Here is a 19050-nt window from a genome sequence, read left to right on the forward strand (position 1 = left end):
GGTGGTGCTAAAAGACCTTTTCAGATGAGGAGGGTGTGTGTTAAGAGAGCTTCTGCAAAGGACCAGGCTATTAAAATAAAATATATCAGTGCCAGTAGCCTTTATAGTATTTTTCATTACTTTTATAGGCATGGAGCTGGCATGAGTGGGATCAGGAGTGGTGTTTATAATGCAAACCTGCGTCCATAAGAGGATGCAGCAGGAATTGTTTGGATTAAAAGTGCTGAGGCAGAGGTTTTGGAAACCTGGAGCAATGATTATGGACAGTTGATTTGTCACCCTTATGACACCTTAATGTGTATTAATAAAAACCATGAGCACTCCAGTGCTGCAACTGCACCCATTAGAATTCTGAGAGACTCAGAATCCCAAAATATGCTGAGTTGGGAGGGACCCCCAAGGATTGTGGAGTCCAACCCTCAGCCCTGCACAGGCCCAGCCCCAGGAGTCACCCCCTGTGCCCCAGAGGATCAGCCAAACCCTCCTGGAGCTCTGGCAGCCTTGGGGCTGTGCCCACTGCCCTGGGGAGCCTGGGCAGTGCCCAACCAGCCTGTGGGGGAAGAACCTTTGCCTGAGATCCAACCTGAGCCTGCCCTGACACAGCTCCAGCCATTCCCTGGCTGCTGTCCCTGCTCCCCCAGAGCAGAGCTCAGTCCCTGCCCCTCCTCTGCCCCTGCCCAGGAATTGGAACTGCACTGAGGTCTCCCCTCAGTGTCCTCCAGGAATTCCAGGCTGTGACAGTGACAGCAGACTCAGGCACATCTAAATCACCTCAGCACCCTCTCCCAGCCCCTCGGTGCACAAAGTCATTTTTCCCTGTTAAATGACTGTCAGGTGACACACACAATGTCACCTCTTGCAGCCAGAGGACCCAGGGATGGCTCCTTTAACACGCTGACCTTGCTGGTGGGTGCAGACCTGCCCCCCTGGACTGCAAGGCTTTGGCAAACAGAGGCTGTCACAGGTAATTACAGCAAAGGCCACTTTGCCATTATCCCTTTGAGAGCACCACGAGAGCTCCTCCAGACACAGCACAGTGGGGGCTCTTTGGTTGTTATTTCCCAGTTGTGTCACCAGGTCACTGTTTTCTAGAGGAGCTGGTAGCTTGGAAAAACCCAGGTCACCTCATGTTGTCGGCATCCAGCTCCTAAATTGGGCTTTTTAAGATTTCTGCTCAAGAGGGCCTTTACCACAGAGCAGATGTTACCTGGGATGGGCAGATAGCTTGTAAACACTTCCATCCAAGGATGGGAATTGAAGGCTGGATCATAAAGTTAGGAAGGTTAGAAAAGCCCTCTGAAGATCATTGAGTTAAACCATTAACTCAGCACTGGCAGGTCCACACTAAACCACGTCCCCAGGCACCACATCCACGTGTTTTTTGAACACCTCCAGCAATGGGGACTCCATCACCTCCCTGGGCAGGCCCTGCCAATGCCTGACCACCCTTTCAGCAAAGAATTTTCCCAATATCCAACCTGACCCCCTGGCACAGCTTGAGGCCGTTCCCTCTCCTCCTGTCCCTTGTTCCCCGGGAGCAGAGCCCGATCCCCCCCGGCTCCCCCCTCCTGTCAGGGGGTTGCAGAGCCAGAAGGTCCCCCCTGAGCCTCCTTTTCTCCAGGCTGAGCCCCCCCAGCTCCCTCAGCTGCTCCTGCTGCTCCAGCTCCTTCCCCAGCTCCGTTCCCTTCCCTGCACATGCTCCAGCCCCTCAGTGTCCTTCTTGTATATCAAAAAATATCAAGAAAAGTTGATTAAGAGTGAAGGGGAGTCAAGGGTGTCACCCATCACTGGTGTAACAACTTCAACTAGATTGCTCCTGCTGCTCCTGCAAGTGCCTGCTGATGGTGACTTGCTCCTGGGCCCCAAATAAACACCTGGATGTTCCTCTGTCTCCACAGGTTCTCCGTGGAGGAGCCAGCCAGCGTCCCTTGACCCCCAACCAGAACCAGCAGGGCCAGCAGACCGACCCACTGGTGGCCGCGGCCGCCGTCAACTCCGCCCTCGCCTTCGGCCAGGGGCTGGCAGCGGGAATGCCAGGTATGGCTGGGGCAGGAACAGCCTCTGCAGGGCCCAGGGAGAGCCATGGAGGTGGATCTCGTGTCTCCATATGTCATGTTTGCCTGGGATTCAGCAGTGTTTGTTTCCATCGGTTCGGGGTGTAATCTGTGGGCGCAGGAGGGGTTTCGATGTGACCCCAACCAGCTCTGCAGCACAGAACCTCAGAACCAGGGGGCAGGTGCCTGTGTCACAGGTGAAAACAACTGTTATCCACTGTACAGGTGCATTAGTTACTTGGATATTCCAAAGAATTGGAAAATTGCCTTCAGATTTTCCTGTGGCTCATCCGAGCTCATGGGATCTGCATTTGAAACCTCCGAGAGGGATCTTAGTCCTGTTCAGTCATCTTGTTTCTCCATCCCTGCCCAGGGCTTGACTTCCACAGATCAGGGACTTCCCCTTCAGGATTACTTCTTTCTAATTGCCTAAAAACAGGAAAAGAAAAGGGATAAAAGGAGCAGGTTTAATTCTGATTTATAATTCTTCCTGAGAGGAGCTGCTGTATGAATTCTAACTCTGATCCATGAGGCTGCTTTTGACATTCAGTTATTCAGAATATTTACTGTAATGGCAGAGGACAAACCTAAGCATCTTTTAGAATAATGTGCTGGTCAAATGTAAGGAAAAAGGATTATTTGGACTTCAGGTCTCCTTGCTGGAAGTGTCACACGGTTGTAAATGTGGTTTTTTAATAGTTTAAGAAGAATGTTGCTGTATTAAGTTACAAAGTGAACTGTAATGTGCATGTTTCCAGCAAGCTGCAAATTTCCTTAAATCTGTTATTTGGGTTATATTGGAAAAGCAAATATACATTTATATATGTTTATATATGTGTGTATATATATATTTGCAAGGCAAATACTTACAGAGAACTTTCTCTTTGTGACCTCCCCTCACCTTGGAGAAGCTCTCTATTTAATTTGAATGTCTCCATTTAATTAGAACTCTATAGTAAGGTACCTAAATCACTATATACTACTGACAGTGTGCTGCTGTGTGTATCACCAGCATATTTTAAAGTGTTTGTTTATATGTATTAAAGAATGATTTATGACTTATATATATTTATACATAAATTATATATATAATATATTATATATATATATTATATGTTATTAAATATATATATTTATGATATATAACTTCAAGTTCCAAGTGTGTGCCCCCTGACAGCCTCAGCCCAGAGCAGGGGAGTTGGACATGCAGAGTGTTCACAGATCTGAAAGGTCCCAGCACAAGGTGTACCTTTAAAAGAAAATGGTGGGTTTTGTATTTTAACCCCTTTTTTTGATCTGTGTAACTGAATTTACACTGAGGGCAATGCCAGTAGCTTTGAGGAGGCAAAAATTCTTCTCTGCCTCCAAGTCTTACTTATTATAAAGTCATGGACTTCAACATGGATTTAAATTTTTTCTTTTCAGGAGCAGCAGAGCTGTTGTTGCTTTTTCCTTTTCCGCTCAGATTTCCTTTAAAAATGGGGTTAAATTGTACTGCTGTAAATGATGCAATGTTGCACCTCAGTCCCGTGGAGATGCTGGACCTGCTGGTGCTGCCCTGCTTGTCCCCTCACCTGCCCTTTGTCCCCCCAGGGTACCCAGTGCTGGCTCCTGCCGCTTATTACGACCAAACCGGGGCCCTGGTGGTGAACGCGGGGGCCAGGAACGGCCTGGGGGCCCCCGTGCGCCTCGTGGCCCCTGCCCCCGTCATCATCAGCTCCTCTGCAGCCCAGGCAGGTGAGTGCTGCTCCCTCCCAGGGCCAGTGGCCCTGTCCCCAGCCCCAGCCCCTCTGAGCTCTGCTGGCCATGATGACACACTTGCCCTCACTGAGATCCCTGTGGGGATTGTTGTGGAGAACATCCCGTGTGCTCACTTGGGCTGAGCCTTCAGAGCAGCCTCGGAGAGGGAGGGGACAGGAACTCAAATTCTTTCGTAGAGTTTCATGATAGTTGTTTAAATTTGTCTGCTGGACCTGCTTTCCCACCTGCTAAAGCTTTTGGCCTGTGTAGGATTCTTAGATGACTCCAGGGAGAGCTGAGAGCCCCTTGCAGGGCCTAAAGGGGCTCCAGGAGAGCTGGAGGGGGGCTGGGGACAAGGGATGGAGGGACAGGACACAGGGAATGGCTTCCCACTGCCAGAGGGCAGGGAGAGATGGGATATTGGGAAAGAGTCCTTCCCTGTGAGGGTGGGGAGGCCCTGGCACAGGTTGCCCAGAGAAGCTGTGGCTGCCCCTGGAATCCCTGGAAGTGTCCAAGGCCAGGTTGGATGGGGCTTGGAGCAACCTGGGCTGGTGGGAGGTGTCCCTACCCATGGCAGGGGGTGGAATGAGATGGGCTTTAATTTTCCTTCCCACCCAAATGAGTCTGTGATACACATTCTATGATATGATCACCTTGCCTAAAATGGTCCATGCCTGGCCTTTGTTTGCCATGAGCTGTTTTGGGATTTATTAGGGTTCCTTGGGAGTTCAAGGCTTTAAAAGGACTTTTCCAGCCAGAATCCGTGGGTAAGCCAGTGTTAGCAATAGATTATGAAACGGGTCTTTTAATTGTTTTCGTGTAGCCCTTGTTTATTTTGCTTTTTCTTTTACTTTGGAACTGGCTGAAAAACAAGAGCCCTCGGGTTCAATGTTCTTGGCACTGCAGATTTCATGTGCTAAAGAACATTTTCACTTATTTTCAAACTCACGTTTCTTAATTGACTTTTGCAAGTGTGGGACTGTATCGATTGGAATCTGGGATCTTGGGACAAAGGGACCATTTGTGTTTGATCTGTGGAGCTCTAACAACACAAGCATCAGCAAGAACAGCTGGGCTCTGCTGGTGTTTGGGGGCTCTGGGCGACACTTGGGGAGCTGGGATGGGAAATAAAGAGAATTTACGCCGAGTTTGGTGTGAAAGGGAGATTTTCATCCTGGAAGGAAAGAAAAACCTGTAACAATTACAAGGAACCTGATGAGTTTTAACTGAAACTGTGATGAAAATGGATTCTTTTTGGCTTTTTAAAGGAATTTTTCCAATTGCTTTTCCTGCAGCGGTCGCGGCGGCCGCGGCCTCAGCCAACGGGGCGGCGGGAGGGCTGGCAGGGACAACCAACGGACCATTCCGGCCTCTGGGAACGCAGCAGCCCCAGCCCCAGCCCCAGCAGCAGCCCACCAACAACCTGGCCTCCAGCTCCTTCTATGGCAACAACTCCCTGAGCAGCAATTCCCAGAGCAGCTCCCTCTTCTCTCAGGGCTCTGCCCAGCCTGCCAACACCTCCCTGGGCTTCGGCAGCAGCAGCTCCCTGGGGGCCACGCTGGGCTCTGCACTGGGAGGATTTGGGACAGCAGGTAAGGACAGCAGCTGCTTCCAGGGGGAAGGGAGAGCAGCTGGGAGCCCTGAGCAGGCTGGGAATCCACTGGAGCTGCTGCTCCGAGCTCCTGAGCTGAGCTCCCCTCATCCATCCAAGGCTAAGTGGAAATCTTCCTCCAGGGACGACTTAGGGCTTTGAAAATCTGCAGCACTTTCTGGTGAAAGTTCTTTTAGTGGATGATAATTAGAAGCACAGTAATTAACTGTGTTTGTTATGCACATTACCAGTTGGCCCCTTGTTAAGTATTTTTTTCCCTGCCTGTGCTTGGTGGGGATACTGGACTGGCAGGAATTGGCTCCAGAGGAGTGTATCCACCCCTGTGCTGTCTCTTACCTCGGAATAAAGGCTAAGAAGCTTCTCAGGATTTTAAAAGCTGATCTGAGGTGGTTTCCCTGCCTTGTTCTGGGAATTGTGTCCATCATACACCAAAAGAATCACATATTGTGGTTGCAAGAAACATCCCATCCGTGGTCTGAGTTGGTTTTAGGCAGTTGGAGACTGAGATTTCTTTCAGAACCAAACCAGACCAAACCAGGGAGATGTCTGTGGGTTGGGGGGGTTGTGTTTTGTTTGGGGTTTTTTTCCTTAGGTTTGTTTTTTTTTGAAGTGGAACAATTGTTTTAATTACTGCTCGTTCTCAGGGCAGTAATTATGTAGTGAACTTCCCTGCTTTCATCAGTGTGAAGGACTAGTTCAAACATGTCTTTGGAGCTGCTCCATCAGAGCAGGCTGAGGAACATGCAGTCACTACATAGAATAACAGTTTTAAATAAAAACTTACTCTAAATATTTTTCTTAAGCCCAGCCTGAGAATTTGAACCATCTTGGTTTGAGGTAAACACAGCATTTGCCTCTTTCACCTCAGTTTATTTAATTAATTGAAATCCATTACTGGTTTGCTCAGTGCCAAGATTCACAAACTTATTTTCCCTCAATCAATGAATAAAACTGTGATCCTGCTGCTTCTAGAGCTCGTGTGCAGTCATGAAAAATGATTAGTTCATTGCAGTTAACAATTTCACTATTTATTAAACAAGATTTTAATGCAAAATTGATTTTTTTCCCCTCAAGTTGACAGTGCATTTAAAGGGTTTGTATTTGCCTATCAAGGCAGCTCTTAAAAACCATTGGGTTTGTGTGTTAAATTGAATTCTGATTTCCATCTCCATAAAGCTTGGGGCAAACAGGAGCTGTTTTCTAATCTAATGAAGGGTGAGCACAAGGATTGCAGGTAAATGTACACAAAGCTGGACGTGCTCTTAAATAAACACTGATAAAATCTCATGTTGGCTTTGTTTTAGCTCTAATGGCCAAGAACAAACACGAGGCAGAGCTTGTAGGGTGATCTAATATCTGCTGTTAAACTGAGTGATGTTCTTGGGGAAAAAAACCTGGAGGAATCCAAAGCTTCTCCTGAAGGTCCAGAAGTGCTCAGTGTTTGTGTCCAAAACCGTGGTCACTTACATTAGGTAGATTTTTAATCTTTTGATCTCGTAGATGTTTTGGAGCTGTGTTTTTTCACGTGTTCTATCAGTATAAAAACTTACAGAGCCAGAAATGCAAAGGCAGGAGGATCTCAGCTGATTTTTTTTTAAGCCAGGAATTTCTGCTTGAGCATTAGTAACGTGGGTTTAATGAATGCATTTCACCTGGGTGCTTGCAACACCTTTAGGAAAACAGGTGGAGCTGTTCCAGGTGTCTGAGGCAGCTTGTTGGCATCACCCACTTCTCCTCTTTTCCCCCTTTGCAGTTGCAAACTCCAACACGGGCAGCGGCTCCCGCCGGGACTCGCTGACGGGGAGCAGTGACCTGTACAAGAGGACATCCAGCAGTTTGACACCCATAGGACACAGTTTTTATAATGGCCTTGGCTTCTCCTCCTCTCCTGGCCCTGTGGGAATGCCTCTGCCCAGCCAAGGACCCGGCCACTCCCAGACTCCTCCACCTTCCTTATCTTCACATGGATCATCTTCGAGTCTAAACCTGGGTAAGGGATGTCGGCCCAGTCCCTGCTCTGCTGTCCTTGCCACTGCTGGGGGGGATTCCTGCTGCCCTCATTCCCTGTTTTTTTGCAGTGAAACACTGGATTCCTGCTGCCCTCATTCCCTGTTTTTTTGCAGTGAAACACTGAAGCAGGAGTTGTGTAGGATCACAGAAACCATTCAGGTGGAAAAAGCCCTTTAATACCGAGTCCAGCCCTCGTGGTGTGTTTGTCCCTTGCAGTAATTCCTCTGGGAACAGGAGGTTTCTGCTTTGCCTCCTTGTTCTCTCAGCTCAAAACTATGGATAACGCTTCCAAGGGTTTGAAAAACAGGTTTTTCCTGCATGGATCTTGGGAACAGCACCAATTGCTTATTGAGTAGAATAGGGAGAGCTGAGCCTTCAGCTTAAATAGTTCTAAATGTTGTGTTTTAAAATACTCGTTAAATTTACAGCAATAATGAGCTTGAAATACAGTCTCTCCTTTTAACCAATATTATCTGGAGCAGTGCTCAGCTTTTAGCTGAGGATTTGGAGAGTTTCCTTTGAAAAATTCCCCATCAGTGTGGCCTTTTCAAAAAGCCCATTTTAGTGCCAGGGAGAAATCCTCTTAATTTTGGTCAGATACATGACTTGACACCAGCTGCACCTTCTGGAAGAGCTTCTACTTGGCCCAGAGCTCTTACATTAAATAAATCTTTCAGATAAATAAAGCAGATATTAAATAATAAAGCAGTGCTCATCTGAACCTCCTGAAGTGTTATTTCCTCATAAATAAACAAAATAGGTTATTTGTTGCACTGCACTAGGTAATTTAGCATTTGCTCAAAAAAAACCACCTTTTTTTTTTGGTTCTGTCATGTGTCTGCTGGATTTAACAAAACTTTTGGTTATCAAACCAGTTTTCCAGGCACATACACACTCAGCAAACACTGTATTTATCATGTTTATTACATGCACGTGTGATAAATTTGATGCTGGCTATAGTTTAGCTGGAATAGGAATAAATGTGATTTTTTTGAGATCAGATTTAGATTTACCATCATGCTTGTTCAGACCTTTCATAGAACTGGAAGGGTTTTAGCTTTATTTATGCAGCTGTTCAGTCCTTGGGCTGACAGGTAAATAGCCACAATAAATTAGTGCTGAAGGAGGGACCAGATTCCACATCTGGCAATTGGAAAAAAATCCATTGCCCCTGCAGCAAACAAAAGAATGAATCTTAAAAACTGGATCAGAGAAAGGTTGGTCTGATTGGGTGCAAACTCTGGACAGAAATTGGAGTTAACACTCACATAGATGAGTTGTGCCCCAGAGGGTCAGTGTGGGGTTTCCCACCTTCCCAAAATACTCCTCCCCTTGGAGCCAGGATCCCTCCATGGCTGACTCTGCTTGGTGACACTGCAGGTGAAATCTCACCTGGAATAACTCTGAATTTGGGGGGGTTTCACCTTAAAATCCATGAAAGATCATTTTACTTTCCTTAAGTTTCTCTTTCACCTGCAGTGGAGCACAGTGGGAAGTGGAGTTGGAGTTTCCTTCGGAATCCCTGGAATCACTTCCAGGGATTCCAGGGGCAGCCAAAGGTTTGATACTTCCATAGGGGAAGAAAAGGCTCTGAGGAGACCTGAGAGCCCCTTGCAGGGCCTAAAGGGGCTCCAGGAGAGCTGGAGAGGGACTGGGGACAAGGGATGGAGGGACAGGACACAGGGAATGGCTTCCCACTGCCAGAGGGCAGGGAGAGATGGGATGTTGGGAAGGAATTCCTTTCTGTGAGGTTGGTGAGGCCCTGGCCCAGGTTGCCCAGAGAAGCTGTGGCTGCCCCTGGATGTGTCCAAGGTCAGGTTGGAGCAACCTGGGCTAGTGGGAGGTGTCCCTGCCCATGGCAGGGAGTGGGATGAGATCATCTTTAAGGTCCCTTCCAACCCAAACCACTCCCTGATTCTGTGACAGCACAGACATTGTTCTTCCTTATGAGAGACTCCTTTTCCATTTGGGAGTGATACCAGCAGTAGTTTGTGATCAGGAGGATGAGGGTGATTTCTAAATATCTGAAACTGAAGGGACAGATGGGAACACCCAAATGTGTTGTTTGCACAAAGGAAAATATGAGCAGTGGGGTTCAGAACCACGTCCTGCCTGGGCTGTGTGTGGGGAGACAACCTGGGGGAGGCACTTCAAAAACTCTGATTTCAGGGTTACACGGTGACATAAAGTTGGCATTAAACCTGGGCTGGAATCAGCAAGTCCCTGGTTAAATGCAGTGTGAGTTGTGGGTTTGACTTTGTCGTGTCTCATGGTGTGAGTCAATCACTCCTTGGGTTGGTGATGTGTGGAAAGATCCCACTCCGGCTCCTGTGACTCCCTGAAAGCTCAGAGTTGTGAAAAATGGTGTGGATTTATCAAGCTGAGGGTTTTTTTCTGGTGCTGTAAAGTGACCTTGTGAAATGTCTGGGCAATCACAAGTATCTGAAATAACCACACAGGCAGTTCTTGCAGGAAGAGCTGCTGGAGGAGGAGAGCTGAGCTAAATCTGTGCCTGATATTCCAAGGTGGATTCAGTGCTCAACTGTGCATGGCTGGGGTAAAGCAGCTGGGAATAAATACTCACCTTTGGGTGCTAGAGGCAGCAGGGGCTTTGCTTCCCCAGCATTGATCACAGAGATTATAAATTACTAAATGTGTGGGGTTTTAATTATTACATTTATTGCTGGACAGGTTACATTGGCTCATGGAGTGCCAGGACAAGGGGGAATGGCTTCCCAGTGCCAGAGAGCAGAGTTAGATGGGATATTGGGAAAGAATCCTTCCCTGGGAGGGTGGGGAGGCCCTGGCACAGGTTGCCCAGAGAAGCTGTGGCTGCCCCTGGATCCCTGGAAGTGTCCAAGGTCAGGTTGGAGCAACCTGGGCTAGTGGAAGGTGTCCCTGCCCATGGCTGGGGGATGGATCACTGGGTGATCTTTGAGATCCCTTCCAGCCCAAACCATTCCATGATTTCTCTGCAGTGCCACAAGCAGATTTTGTCAGCCCTTCTGTGTGTGGCTGGTGTGGTCCCAATAAACTGGGGCTGGATGTGTCTGGCTCTGGGTTTCCCAGTTTGGAATGGGGATCAGTAGATAAGTAAGGATTTTAATCCTATGGTATTCTTGCAGGAACTGCTTGAGTGAGAGCTGCCTCATCCTGTAGTCAGCCTGTCACTTAAAAGGCAGGATCAGTGTGAGAAAAAGGATACAGATGGGGGAAATTAGGGATATTTTGGGAAAACTGGCTGAGAAGTTGGTAACCAGTTGGCTGTGACCCCCTGGAAGGGCTGTGGGGCTGCCTGGGGGGACAGGTTGGGGCAGTGCCCTGGGGGTCCCTCTGCAGGGACAGCAGCAGGGCTGGCTGCTCCCCCTGTGTTCCCACAGAGCCATCTTCTCATCTTCCCTGTTCCCCAATGTTCTCACATTCCTCATTACAGCAACTCCTGTGTTGCAGAGGAATTTGAGGGCCTTATAAAAGTCTTGCTCAAAAAGTGCTTTGTCTTCATACAGCAGCTTTTGTGTTGCTTCCCCTGTGATTTCTTTCTGCCTCATCCTCTCACTGTGCCTTTTTCCCCCCTGGAATCAGTAATTTTTCCAGGTTAATGTCTGTCCCCAGTGTCCCAGCAAGCCCTGAGAAGAGTTACCAGTTCAGAATAGGAACTGCTCACAAGCCATGAGTGAATATCAGTTGTGTGTCCACCCTGGAGTCTCCAGCAGAACCTGTGCCCCTTGTTCTTCCCCAGATACAGATTTTTCCTGACATATCCCAGGTGCTTTTTTCTACCCTTGTGTCCCAAAGAGCTTGAGGAGCCACGAGCCTGAGTCCTGCTCTTGAATCGTAGAATCCCAGAAGAGTTGGAAGGGACCTTAAGGCTCATGTCAGTCCAACCCCTGCCCTGGGCAGGGACACCTCCCACCAGCCCAGGTTGCTCCCACCTGGCCTTGGACACTTCCAGGGATTCCAGGGGCAGCCACAGCTTCTCTGGGCAACCTGGGCCAGGGCCTCCCCACCCTCACAGCCAGGAATTCCTTCCTTCCCAATATCCCATCTGACCCTGCCCTCTGGCACTGGGAAGCCATTCCCTGGGTCCTGTCCCTCCATCCCTTGTCCCCAGTCCCTCTCCAGCTCTCCTGGAGCCCCTTTAGGCCCTGCAAGGGGCTCTCAGCTCTCCCTGGAGCCTTCTCTTGTCCAGGGGAACCCCCCAGCTCTCCCAGCCTGGCTCGTGGGATGAAGGAGCTGTTTCATTGTAACTATGGATAAGATCCCACTGAAATCTGGGATCTGAACAAGTCACGTTCCCAAACACACCCTGGCACAGAGGAGTTTGAGGCACCCCAAGATCTCAGGCCTTTGGTGGGTGACTGGTGGGGTTCAGAATTTAGGAATTGTGTGATTTAGGAAACCTGTCCCTCACAGGGACTCTTAATTCCCAGGATGATATTGAACACTGTGGGCAGACCTGCAGTCACCATTTCCATCAGAAGAGAGAGAGAGAGGTGGAAAACTGGAGTGATTTGTGGTTTATTTTGAATCTTCAAATGATGGTGGTTTTCTCAGAAAACCTCTGACAGGTTTCTGTACGGGCTGTGCTTTCCCTCTTAACTGAGACATAAGGCCCAGGAGATAAGAGCCTGAGTGCTGAACCCTCCCCTCTCACAGCCATTTGCAGAGATCAGGAACTAGTTTTCCACTTCACTCCTGACTCTTACTCCAGGCTTTCAAACAAGTGATAACTCTGAGATCTTCAAATGCCATGGGAAGTGTCAGTGCCCCATTGCTCAGCTTGTCTCTGCTGGATCTCCTTTGCTTCAAGAGGTGCTTTATTGTCCTTTGAAAATCCTGGGCCTTCCAGCAGCAGGGAATATCACCAGGTGGCTTTTCAGAGCTGTTGCTCAGTTGAGGAGTCACAGATGAAGGAGGTGATGGCCAAGGCAGCACAAGGCTGAGCATGAAGCTCTCAGGTCTCTCCCTCAGGAAAAGGCAGGTTTGGCACCAGCTCCAGAGGACATTTGCCCACCTCAGAGATGTAGAATCACAGAATGTCCTCGGCTGGAAGGAACCCCCAGAGGTCATAATCAATAATTAATTAGGCTGTTATCAGATCCATAATTCTCATGTGCTGTTTCCTGCATGGGATCTTCCTTCAGGTGTCGATGGCCAAGGAGTGCAGCTCCCTCAGCTCTATTTTATTTAATATTTTAATTCTAGCCCCTCTCATTGCCAGCAGCAGGTCTGTTTTGTGCAGCCAGCTTTCCTTGAAGATCTTCCCTCCTTGGCACAGACTCCTGGGAGCTTTATTTCCATGGATTTGCCCCCCTGCCTCACCCTGGCCTTGCAGGTGGCAGGTTCCCATGTGATCAGGACCTTTTTCTTGGGAGGACTTTGTTCCACCCAGGAAAATCTGTGCTGGCTCCTCCTGTGCTCTGTGACCAGCAGAGGGATCCCGAGCCCTGCAGGAGAGGGAAAAGTGCTCTGCCACAGCACTGAAACCAATCCTGAAAAACCACAGACAAGGAAACAGCGTTGGAAGGTTTAGGTTGGTTCCTGTCGACAGTTCACTCTGCTCCCTGTGTGATGAACCATCACCTGTTCCCCATATCCCTGTTTTGGGGTAACACAGCATCTCTCTTAACCTGGGTGCAGATATTTAGGCCATTTGTGAAAGCACAGGATTTTAAACCCTCTTTATTTACTGGTTTTAATTTATTGTTATTCACCCATATTTAATAGTGAGTTTTTTATCCACAATTTTTATACTTACCTTGTCCTTATCTATCTTAATTCTGTCCCCCACTTTTCTTTTAAATCAGTTCTTGGCACAGTAGCAGGATAGGTGGGAAAAACCTGAGGATGGAGATGAAGATAGTTGGAAAGAGCAAATTAGTCAAGTTGGAGTGATGGGATTGACACTGGACTGACTCAGACAGTTTGGAAACAGAGCAAGGAACAGGACTTATTTCAGTCTGTCATGGAATCACAGTTGTAGATTCCATGTCATTGAATAGAGTCACAGAATCATAGAGGATCCCGAGTTGGAAGGGACACACCAGGATCATCAAAGTCCTTGGCTGCACTTTGTTGCTGTTCCTAAATTAATGCAGCAGTGCCATACTGAGGAATGATCTTGGACACGTTCCCATGTAAATTATTTTGGGGGCAGCTCTCTCAGCTTTGTTGGGAATCCTAAAATAGGTTCATTTAGGTTGAAAAAGATCATCGAGTTCAACCTTTGACTGATCCCCACCTGATCAGCTGGAAAGAGATCAGAACGTTCCGAGTTGGAAGGGCCCCACAAAGATCATTGAGCCCATGAATGGCCTGTACAGGGATTGAACCCGTGACCTTGGTGTTATTATCACCATTCTCTGATCTGAGTTACCAGCCCAGAGCTCAGAGTGCCACATCCAGTCATTCCCTGGACACTCCAGCGCTGGTGGCAGGGCCCTCCCTGGCGGGTCCCCGGGCTCTGGCAATGACGACACTCTTGCCCTCTCTGAGCAGCTGTGGCTGATGAGAGCAGTTCTAGCGCTCTGTGGGGCTGAGCCAGAGCTGCCCAGCCCCGCTGGCCCCGGCCCTGTGGGCTGCCAGCCCTGCCTGTGCCAGTGTCCCTTCGGGAGGGCTGTGGGGTGACACCGCTGCCCCTGCGAGCCCAGCCCACCAACCAGATCCTCTGCTGGGCACTTGGAAATGGGTTTAGATGGGAAACTTGACAGAATCCCGGAGTCCTTGAGGTTGGAAAAACCCTCCCAGCCCATGGAGTCCCCCCTTTGCCCAGTCCCTACCTTGTCCCCCTGCCCAGAGCACTGAGTGCCACGTCATTAAATGAAGATGTCTGGCAAGGGGTACACCCAATTAACTGCAGCAGAAGGGCCTGTAGCTCTGCTAATCTGTAATAGAGAATTGTGTGTTAAAATAATATACAAATTATCATTACTGATGTTACTTTCTTTTTCCTGTCAAGCAAAGTCTTTTGGCTCAAATGCAAATTAGGTTATCAGTGAGGCTGTCAAAAATAAACAGACCAAGGAGTTTTTCTATAAACAGTGGGAATTAGAGTGAGGCAGCACTTTCCCATGGCTTAACTACCCTTTCTGTGAAGGAATTCCACCTGGGATCCCTGCCTGGCTGATTGTCAGTGACCCATCGTGGTGGAACATGAGTAACTAGGATTCAGGTGGTTGGGAATGACAACCCCCCTCGCTGTGTCCGTGCCTTGCAGGGGGGCTGGCGAACAGCGGGCGGTGCATACACAGTGGGAATTAGGGTGAGGCAGCAATTCCAGTGTCTAACCACCCTTCCTGTGAAGGAATTCCACCTGGGATCCCTGCCTGGCTGTGTATCAGAGACCCACGTGGTGGGAAAGTGGTAACTAGGAGGGAGGTGGTTGGGACTGACGATGGTTGTGTCCGTGCAGGGGGGCTGACGAACGGCAGCGGGCGCTACATCTCCGCGGCCCCGGGCGCCGAGGCCAAGTACCGCAGTGCCAGCAGTGCCTCCAGCCTGTTCAGCCCCAGCAGCACCCTGTTCCCCTCGTCCCGGCTGCGCTACGGCATGTCCGACGTGATGCCCTCCGGCCGCAGCCGCCTGCTCGAGGATTTCCGCAACAACCGCTACCCCAACCTGCAGCTGCGCGAGATCGCCGGCCACATCATGGAGTTCTCCCAGGACCAGCACGGCTCCAGGTGGGGCTGGGAGCCTGTCAGTTGTGTTTGGCATCCCTGGGATGAAAAATAACGCTCAGGCAGCGGAAGGGTCGTAGGAAAATTTATTTTCCAAAGTCGAAAACGCGACCGTTTTGAGAAGAAACGAAGCGTTGGTTCACAGAAATCAGTGTTTTAAAAGAACCATCAGTGTTGCTAAGTGTGCTTTCTTAAGCTGCAGGATTTAAGTTCTTCCATCTTTTCTCTTGCACTAATTATTTAACATTAGCAGTACTGCTGTCTTTGGCCATAGCATTTATTTTTGGCTGTGTTAGTGCATCAATATACAATGCAGAACAAAGGCCTGTTTAGAACTAGGGGTGGTGAAATATTCTGAAAGACACCCTAACTGCAAAAAGGAGAAGAGTTATGTGTAGTAAAAAAGAACCTGGCTCAGAAGTATCCAAACCTTCTACACAGTTTGAGACAAAAGAAGCTGCCTATGGACAGTGACAAGGGCATGACTTTACAGCCATCAGGGAGAATTTATTAAGTATTGTACTATTAAGTATTGCACTATTAAGTAGTGTACTATTAAGTATTAATCAGTGCTTGCCTTATGGAACATTGTTACAGGTAATGTTAACCTTAACACCGGGCCTGGGGAAAGACAATGCCCCCTGTTCTTCTCAGGGCTTTTATCATCCCCACCCCACCCTCTGTGGAAGCCTTCAGACATGTCTGCAAGGATTTTTCTTTTCCTCGTACCAGGGAGAGTTTCTCTGGCATGCAGGAGGAGAAAACAGCTAAAGCTGTCCCTAGGAAAGGTGCCCCTTCAGGCAGGAAGGTCTTCCTAAGCAAAATTAGCCTTGATCTCCTTGTAATAAATCTTCCAGAAGGGTCTTTTACCTTTATACTCCCAAAGCAGAGAGGTGGAATGAGGAGTAGGAGGTGTGGAAAGCCAAGTTATGTCACACTGACCCTTCAAAGATTGGGTACAAGTGCCCAGAGCAGGAGTTCCTCCTCTAGAGAGGAGCCTGCCTGCTCTGTGATTTGCTTGTTAGTCCCACTGGCACAGCTTAACTCGTTCTAAAGAGCCAGCTGGACACGCTGCTTTCCTGTATCTCTTTGCTTGGAATGAAGAGATTTTTGGGGTACCAACAGTAATGTGTCTCCGTGAACCTCATGGCTGTGACCACCCCAAGGCTTCAGATGGCTGGATGGAGCAACTGTGTTTGAAAGATGTGGTTTGGGAGACCTTTGCAAGTTGTGGATCAGTTAAATTTCTGAAATTTGGATGTTTAACTTCTAAGAGGACACTCCTGGTTAATGAAAGGAGTCATATCATAACAGGATTTTTCGTGGTGGTTCTGGAACCCACTTGTGAGGCTTTTGGAAGGGTTTGAATGAACAAATGTGCCAGTGGCATCACACCAGCCCTGTTTTCCAGGTTCATTCAGCTGAAACTGGAACGTGCCACCCCAGCAGAGCGTCAGCTGGTGTTCAACGAGATCCTGCAGGCAGCTTATCAGCTCATGGTGGATGTGTTTGGGAATTACGTCATCCAGAAGTTCTTTGAAGTAAGTCTGCATTCCCCTGCTGTCCTGAGGTGTTGGATGTGCTTATGGAAACCCTGCCATTAGGCTAAATCCATGGATAACTGTCAGCACTGAGGTCATCTCCTCCCCACAGGCTGGTGCGTGTTTGCTGCTGGAGTCACTGAGGTGTGGGACTCCTAAAGATTCAGCTGGAAAGTAACATTTTCTGTGAGATGCAAAAGGTGGAGGAGTAAATAGCACCATATCCAGGAGATGAGACCTTCCAGTGGAAGGTTACTCATGGCAGAGGGTTGGAATGAGATGAGCTTTAAGGTCACTTCCAACCCAAACCATTCTGGGATTCTGTGAGATGTAGATCCAAGAGTTTTTGGAGTTGCTGTGCTGAGCTGTCTTGTTTAGGAACAAGACAGAGATGTTGTGCTGAGCTTTCAGTATTTAGGAAGAAGAGAAACTTTTCCAGCAAACAGCACCTGCTGGATAAATGTTGTGTTCCATAGCAGGAGGTTGGGCAGACACCCCCATCCCTCCCTCTGGCACTGGTCTGGTCCTTCTCCACAAGTGTTCGTGGTGCTTGTGCCCAGTAATTCAGAATCACAGAATGTCCTGAGCTGGAAGGGACCCACAGGGATCATCCAGTCCAACCCCTGGCCCTGCAGAGACACCCCAACAACCCCACCCTGTCCCTCAGAGCATTGTCCAAACACTCCTGGAGCTCTGGCAGGTTTGGGACTGTGACCTGGCACGTGTCACCCTGGTGGCTCCGGGAGTGTTTCACACACGTTCAGGCAGACACAGAACTCACCTGCCCTGTGCCCCTTCACCCCCCCGAGGTGGGCTGGGCACTTCCTTCCTTCTCAGTGCCCCCAGAATCCCTTGTCTCAGCCCTGGCTGTGGCAGCTGTGCCACGTGTGGCCGTGGGCTGGCGCTGTGCTGGCAGTGAGTGGTTTTGCCCTCCCCAGTTTGGCAGCCTGGAGCAGAAGCTGGCCCTGGCAGAGCGCATCCGCGGGCACGTGCTGTCGCTGGCGCTGCAGATGTACGGCTGCAGGGTGATCCAGAAGGCCCTGGAGTTCATCCCCCCAGACCAGCAGGTAATTGTAAGTTTCAATTTTAACTTTCTTCTCGATGTTTGAACGTTCCTGAGCCTGCTCTCCTGTTCCTCCTGTGCCTGGTGTGCCTTTGCTTTGGTTCCTGGCGTGTTTGTTGTGTTCCATGTGCATGATGAGTACGTGCCAACCTCGTGTCATCTCCTTGTTCCACTTACCTGGGCGTGAGGCCCTGTTAATTCCCTGAAAGCAGATTATGTATGGAGGGGAAACTGAGAATGATGGTGAATTAAAAGATATTTTTAAATCCCTTGAAAGAAGCCAGAGTTTTGCCTTTAATATTCACCGAGTTATCACTGCCTTGCTATGTGGGTCAATATTCTGCTTTCCTGCAGGGAGATGGATGAGGAGCTCCTGGTTCTGGCACTGGAGAGATGTGGCTGATAGCCAGAGTCCCACTCAGAGCTCATTAATAAAGCACTTCCTCAAGGGTTTTGGGAACAATGAATTATGATGAGAAATACACTGGGCAGGCTGCTCATAAAGGGGGTACAGGAATCTCAGTGTGGGTTATTAAATTAAGAACTGAAAGAGGCTTTAGGAATGCTCCTTCCCTTAGGCTGAGCCTGAGCTAAGCCTTAGTGTGTCAGCAGGGTGGTGCCCAAGCTGCAGCTGTGCTGCTCCAAGGATTTTCTGTCTTCCTCCAGAATGGCATTTTGGGGTTCTCAGTGCTCCCAAAATGCCTGGGTTTGATTCAGTTACAAACTGAACTCATCCAGTTTCTGTCATAGCATTAAAATCCCCCAGAAGTGTCATTCTCTCTTTCTGAGTGAAGCTTTCAGCCTGCACGTGGGGTACATTAGTCATGTCTGAACTTCATCTGCTCAGTCACTAAATAGCAGCAAATTCAGATCCCAGAGCTGAGCCCATTTTAGTGACATGTAACACTGATATACCCAAAAAATCTGTGAACTTTGGGCATTTTAGATTTGTTCTCTTTGAGGGGAGCAGAGGAGAAAATGGGGGATGCCCAGGGGAGTTGTGGCTCAGTTAAATGTCTTTAATTTGGTTATTTCACTTGTAAGAGGAGGCTCTTGGTTAATGGAAGGAGGGCTTCATCTTCGTAGAGTCATGGAATTGTTTGGGTTGGAATGGATCTTAAAGGTCACCTTGTTCCACCCCTGCCATGGCAGGAACACCTTCCACTAGCCCAGCTTGCTAATAGGATGTCACAGGAGGATTTTTCCTGTCGGTTCCTGTAGCCCAGCCCTTGGCCACTGGAGAACTCCCAGCTGGGAGTACATCCTTCATACCTGTCATGTTCCTGAGCAGGGTGTCAGTGCCTTTCTCAGCTGGGAATGCTGGTGGTGCTTTCTGTTTGTCCTCTCTCCCCCT

General features: G+C 48.9%; 1 protein-coding gene and 1 non-coding gene across 9 annotated transcripts in view; both read left to right on the top strand.

Moving 5' to 3' along the window:
• Window positions 1-19050, top strand: part of PUM1 (pumilio RNA binding family member 1) — an 82215-nt gene that overhangs the window by 52832 nt on the left and 10333 nt on the right. For 5 of the 8 annotated variants that reach the window (XM_032710323.1, XM_032710327.1, XM_032710328.1 and 2 more), the window contains exons 11-17: window positions 1899-2037; window positions 3648-3791; window positions 5090-5386; window positions 7160-7396; window positions 14828-15095; window positions 16504-16633; window positions 17572-17706. In XM_032710323.1, coding sequence (XP_032566214.1) covers window positions 1899-2037; window positions 3648-3791; window positions 5090-5386; window positions 7160-7396; window positions 14828-15095; window positions 16504-16633; window positions 17572-17706 — 1350 coding nt within the window. The remainder of the gene's footprint in view (window positions 1-1898; window positions 2038-3647; window positions 3792-5089; window positions 5387-7159; window positions 7397-14827; window positions 15096-16503; window positions 16634-17571; window positions 17707-19050) is intronic. The other 3 variants (XM_032710326.1, XM_032710329.1, XM_032710330.1) reach the window with 1 other exon arrangement.
• Window positions 13879-13961, top strand: LOC116798164. The gene has a single exon (XR_004360837.1). It is a non-coding gene; the product is annotated as a small nucleolar RNA SNORD103/SNORD85 (small nucleolar RNA).

Source organism: Chiroxiphia lanceolata, chromosome 24 (genome assembly GCF_009829145.1).
Source record: "Chiroxiphia lanceolata isolate bChiLan1 chromosome 24, bChiLan1.pri, whole genome shotgun sequence".
In the NCBI taxonomy this organism is placed as follows: Eukaryota; Metazoa; Chordata; class Aves; order Passeriformes; family Pipridae; genus Chiroxiphia; species Chiroxiphia lanceolata.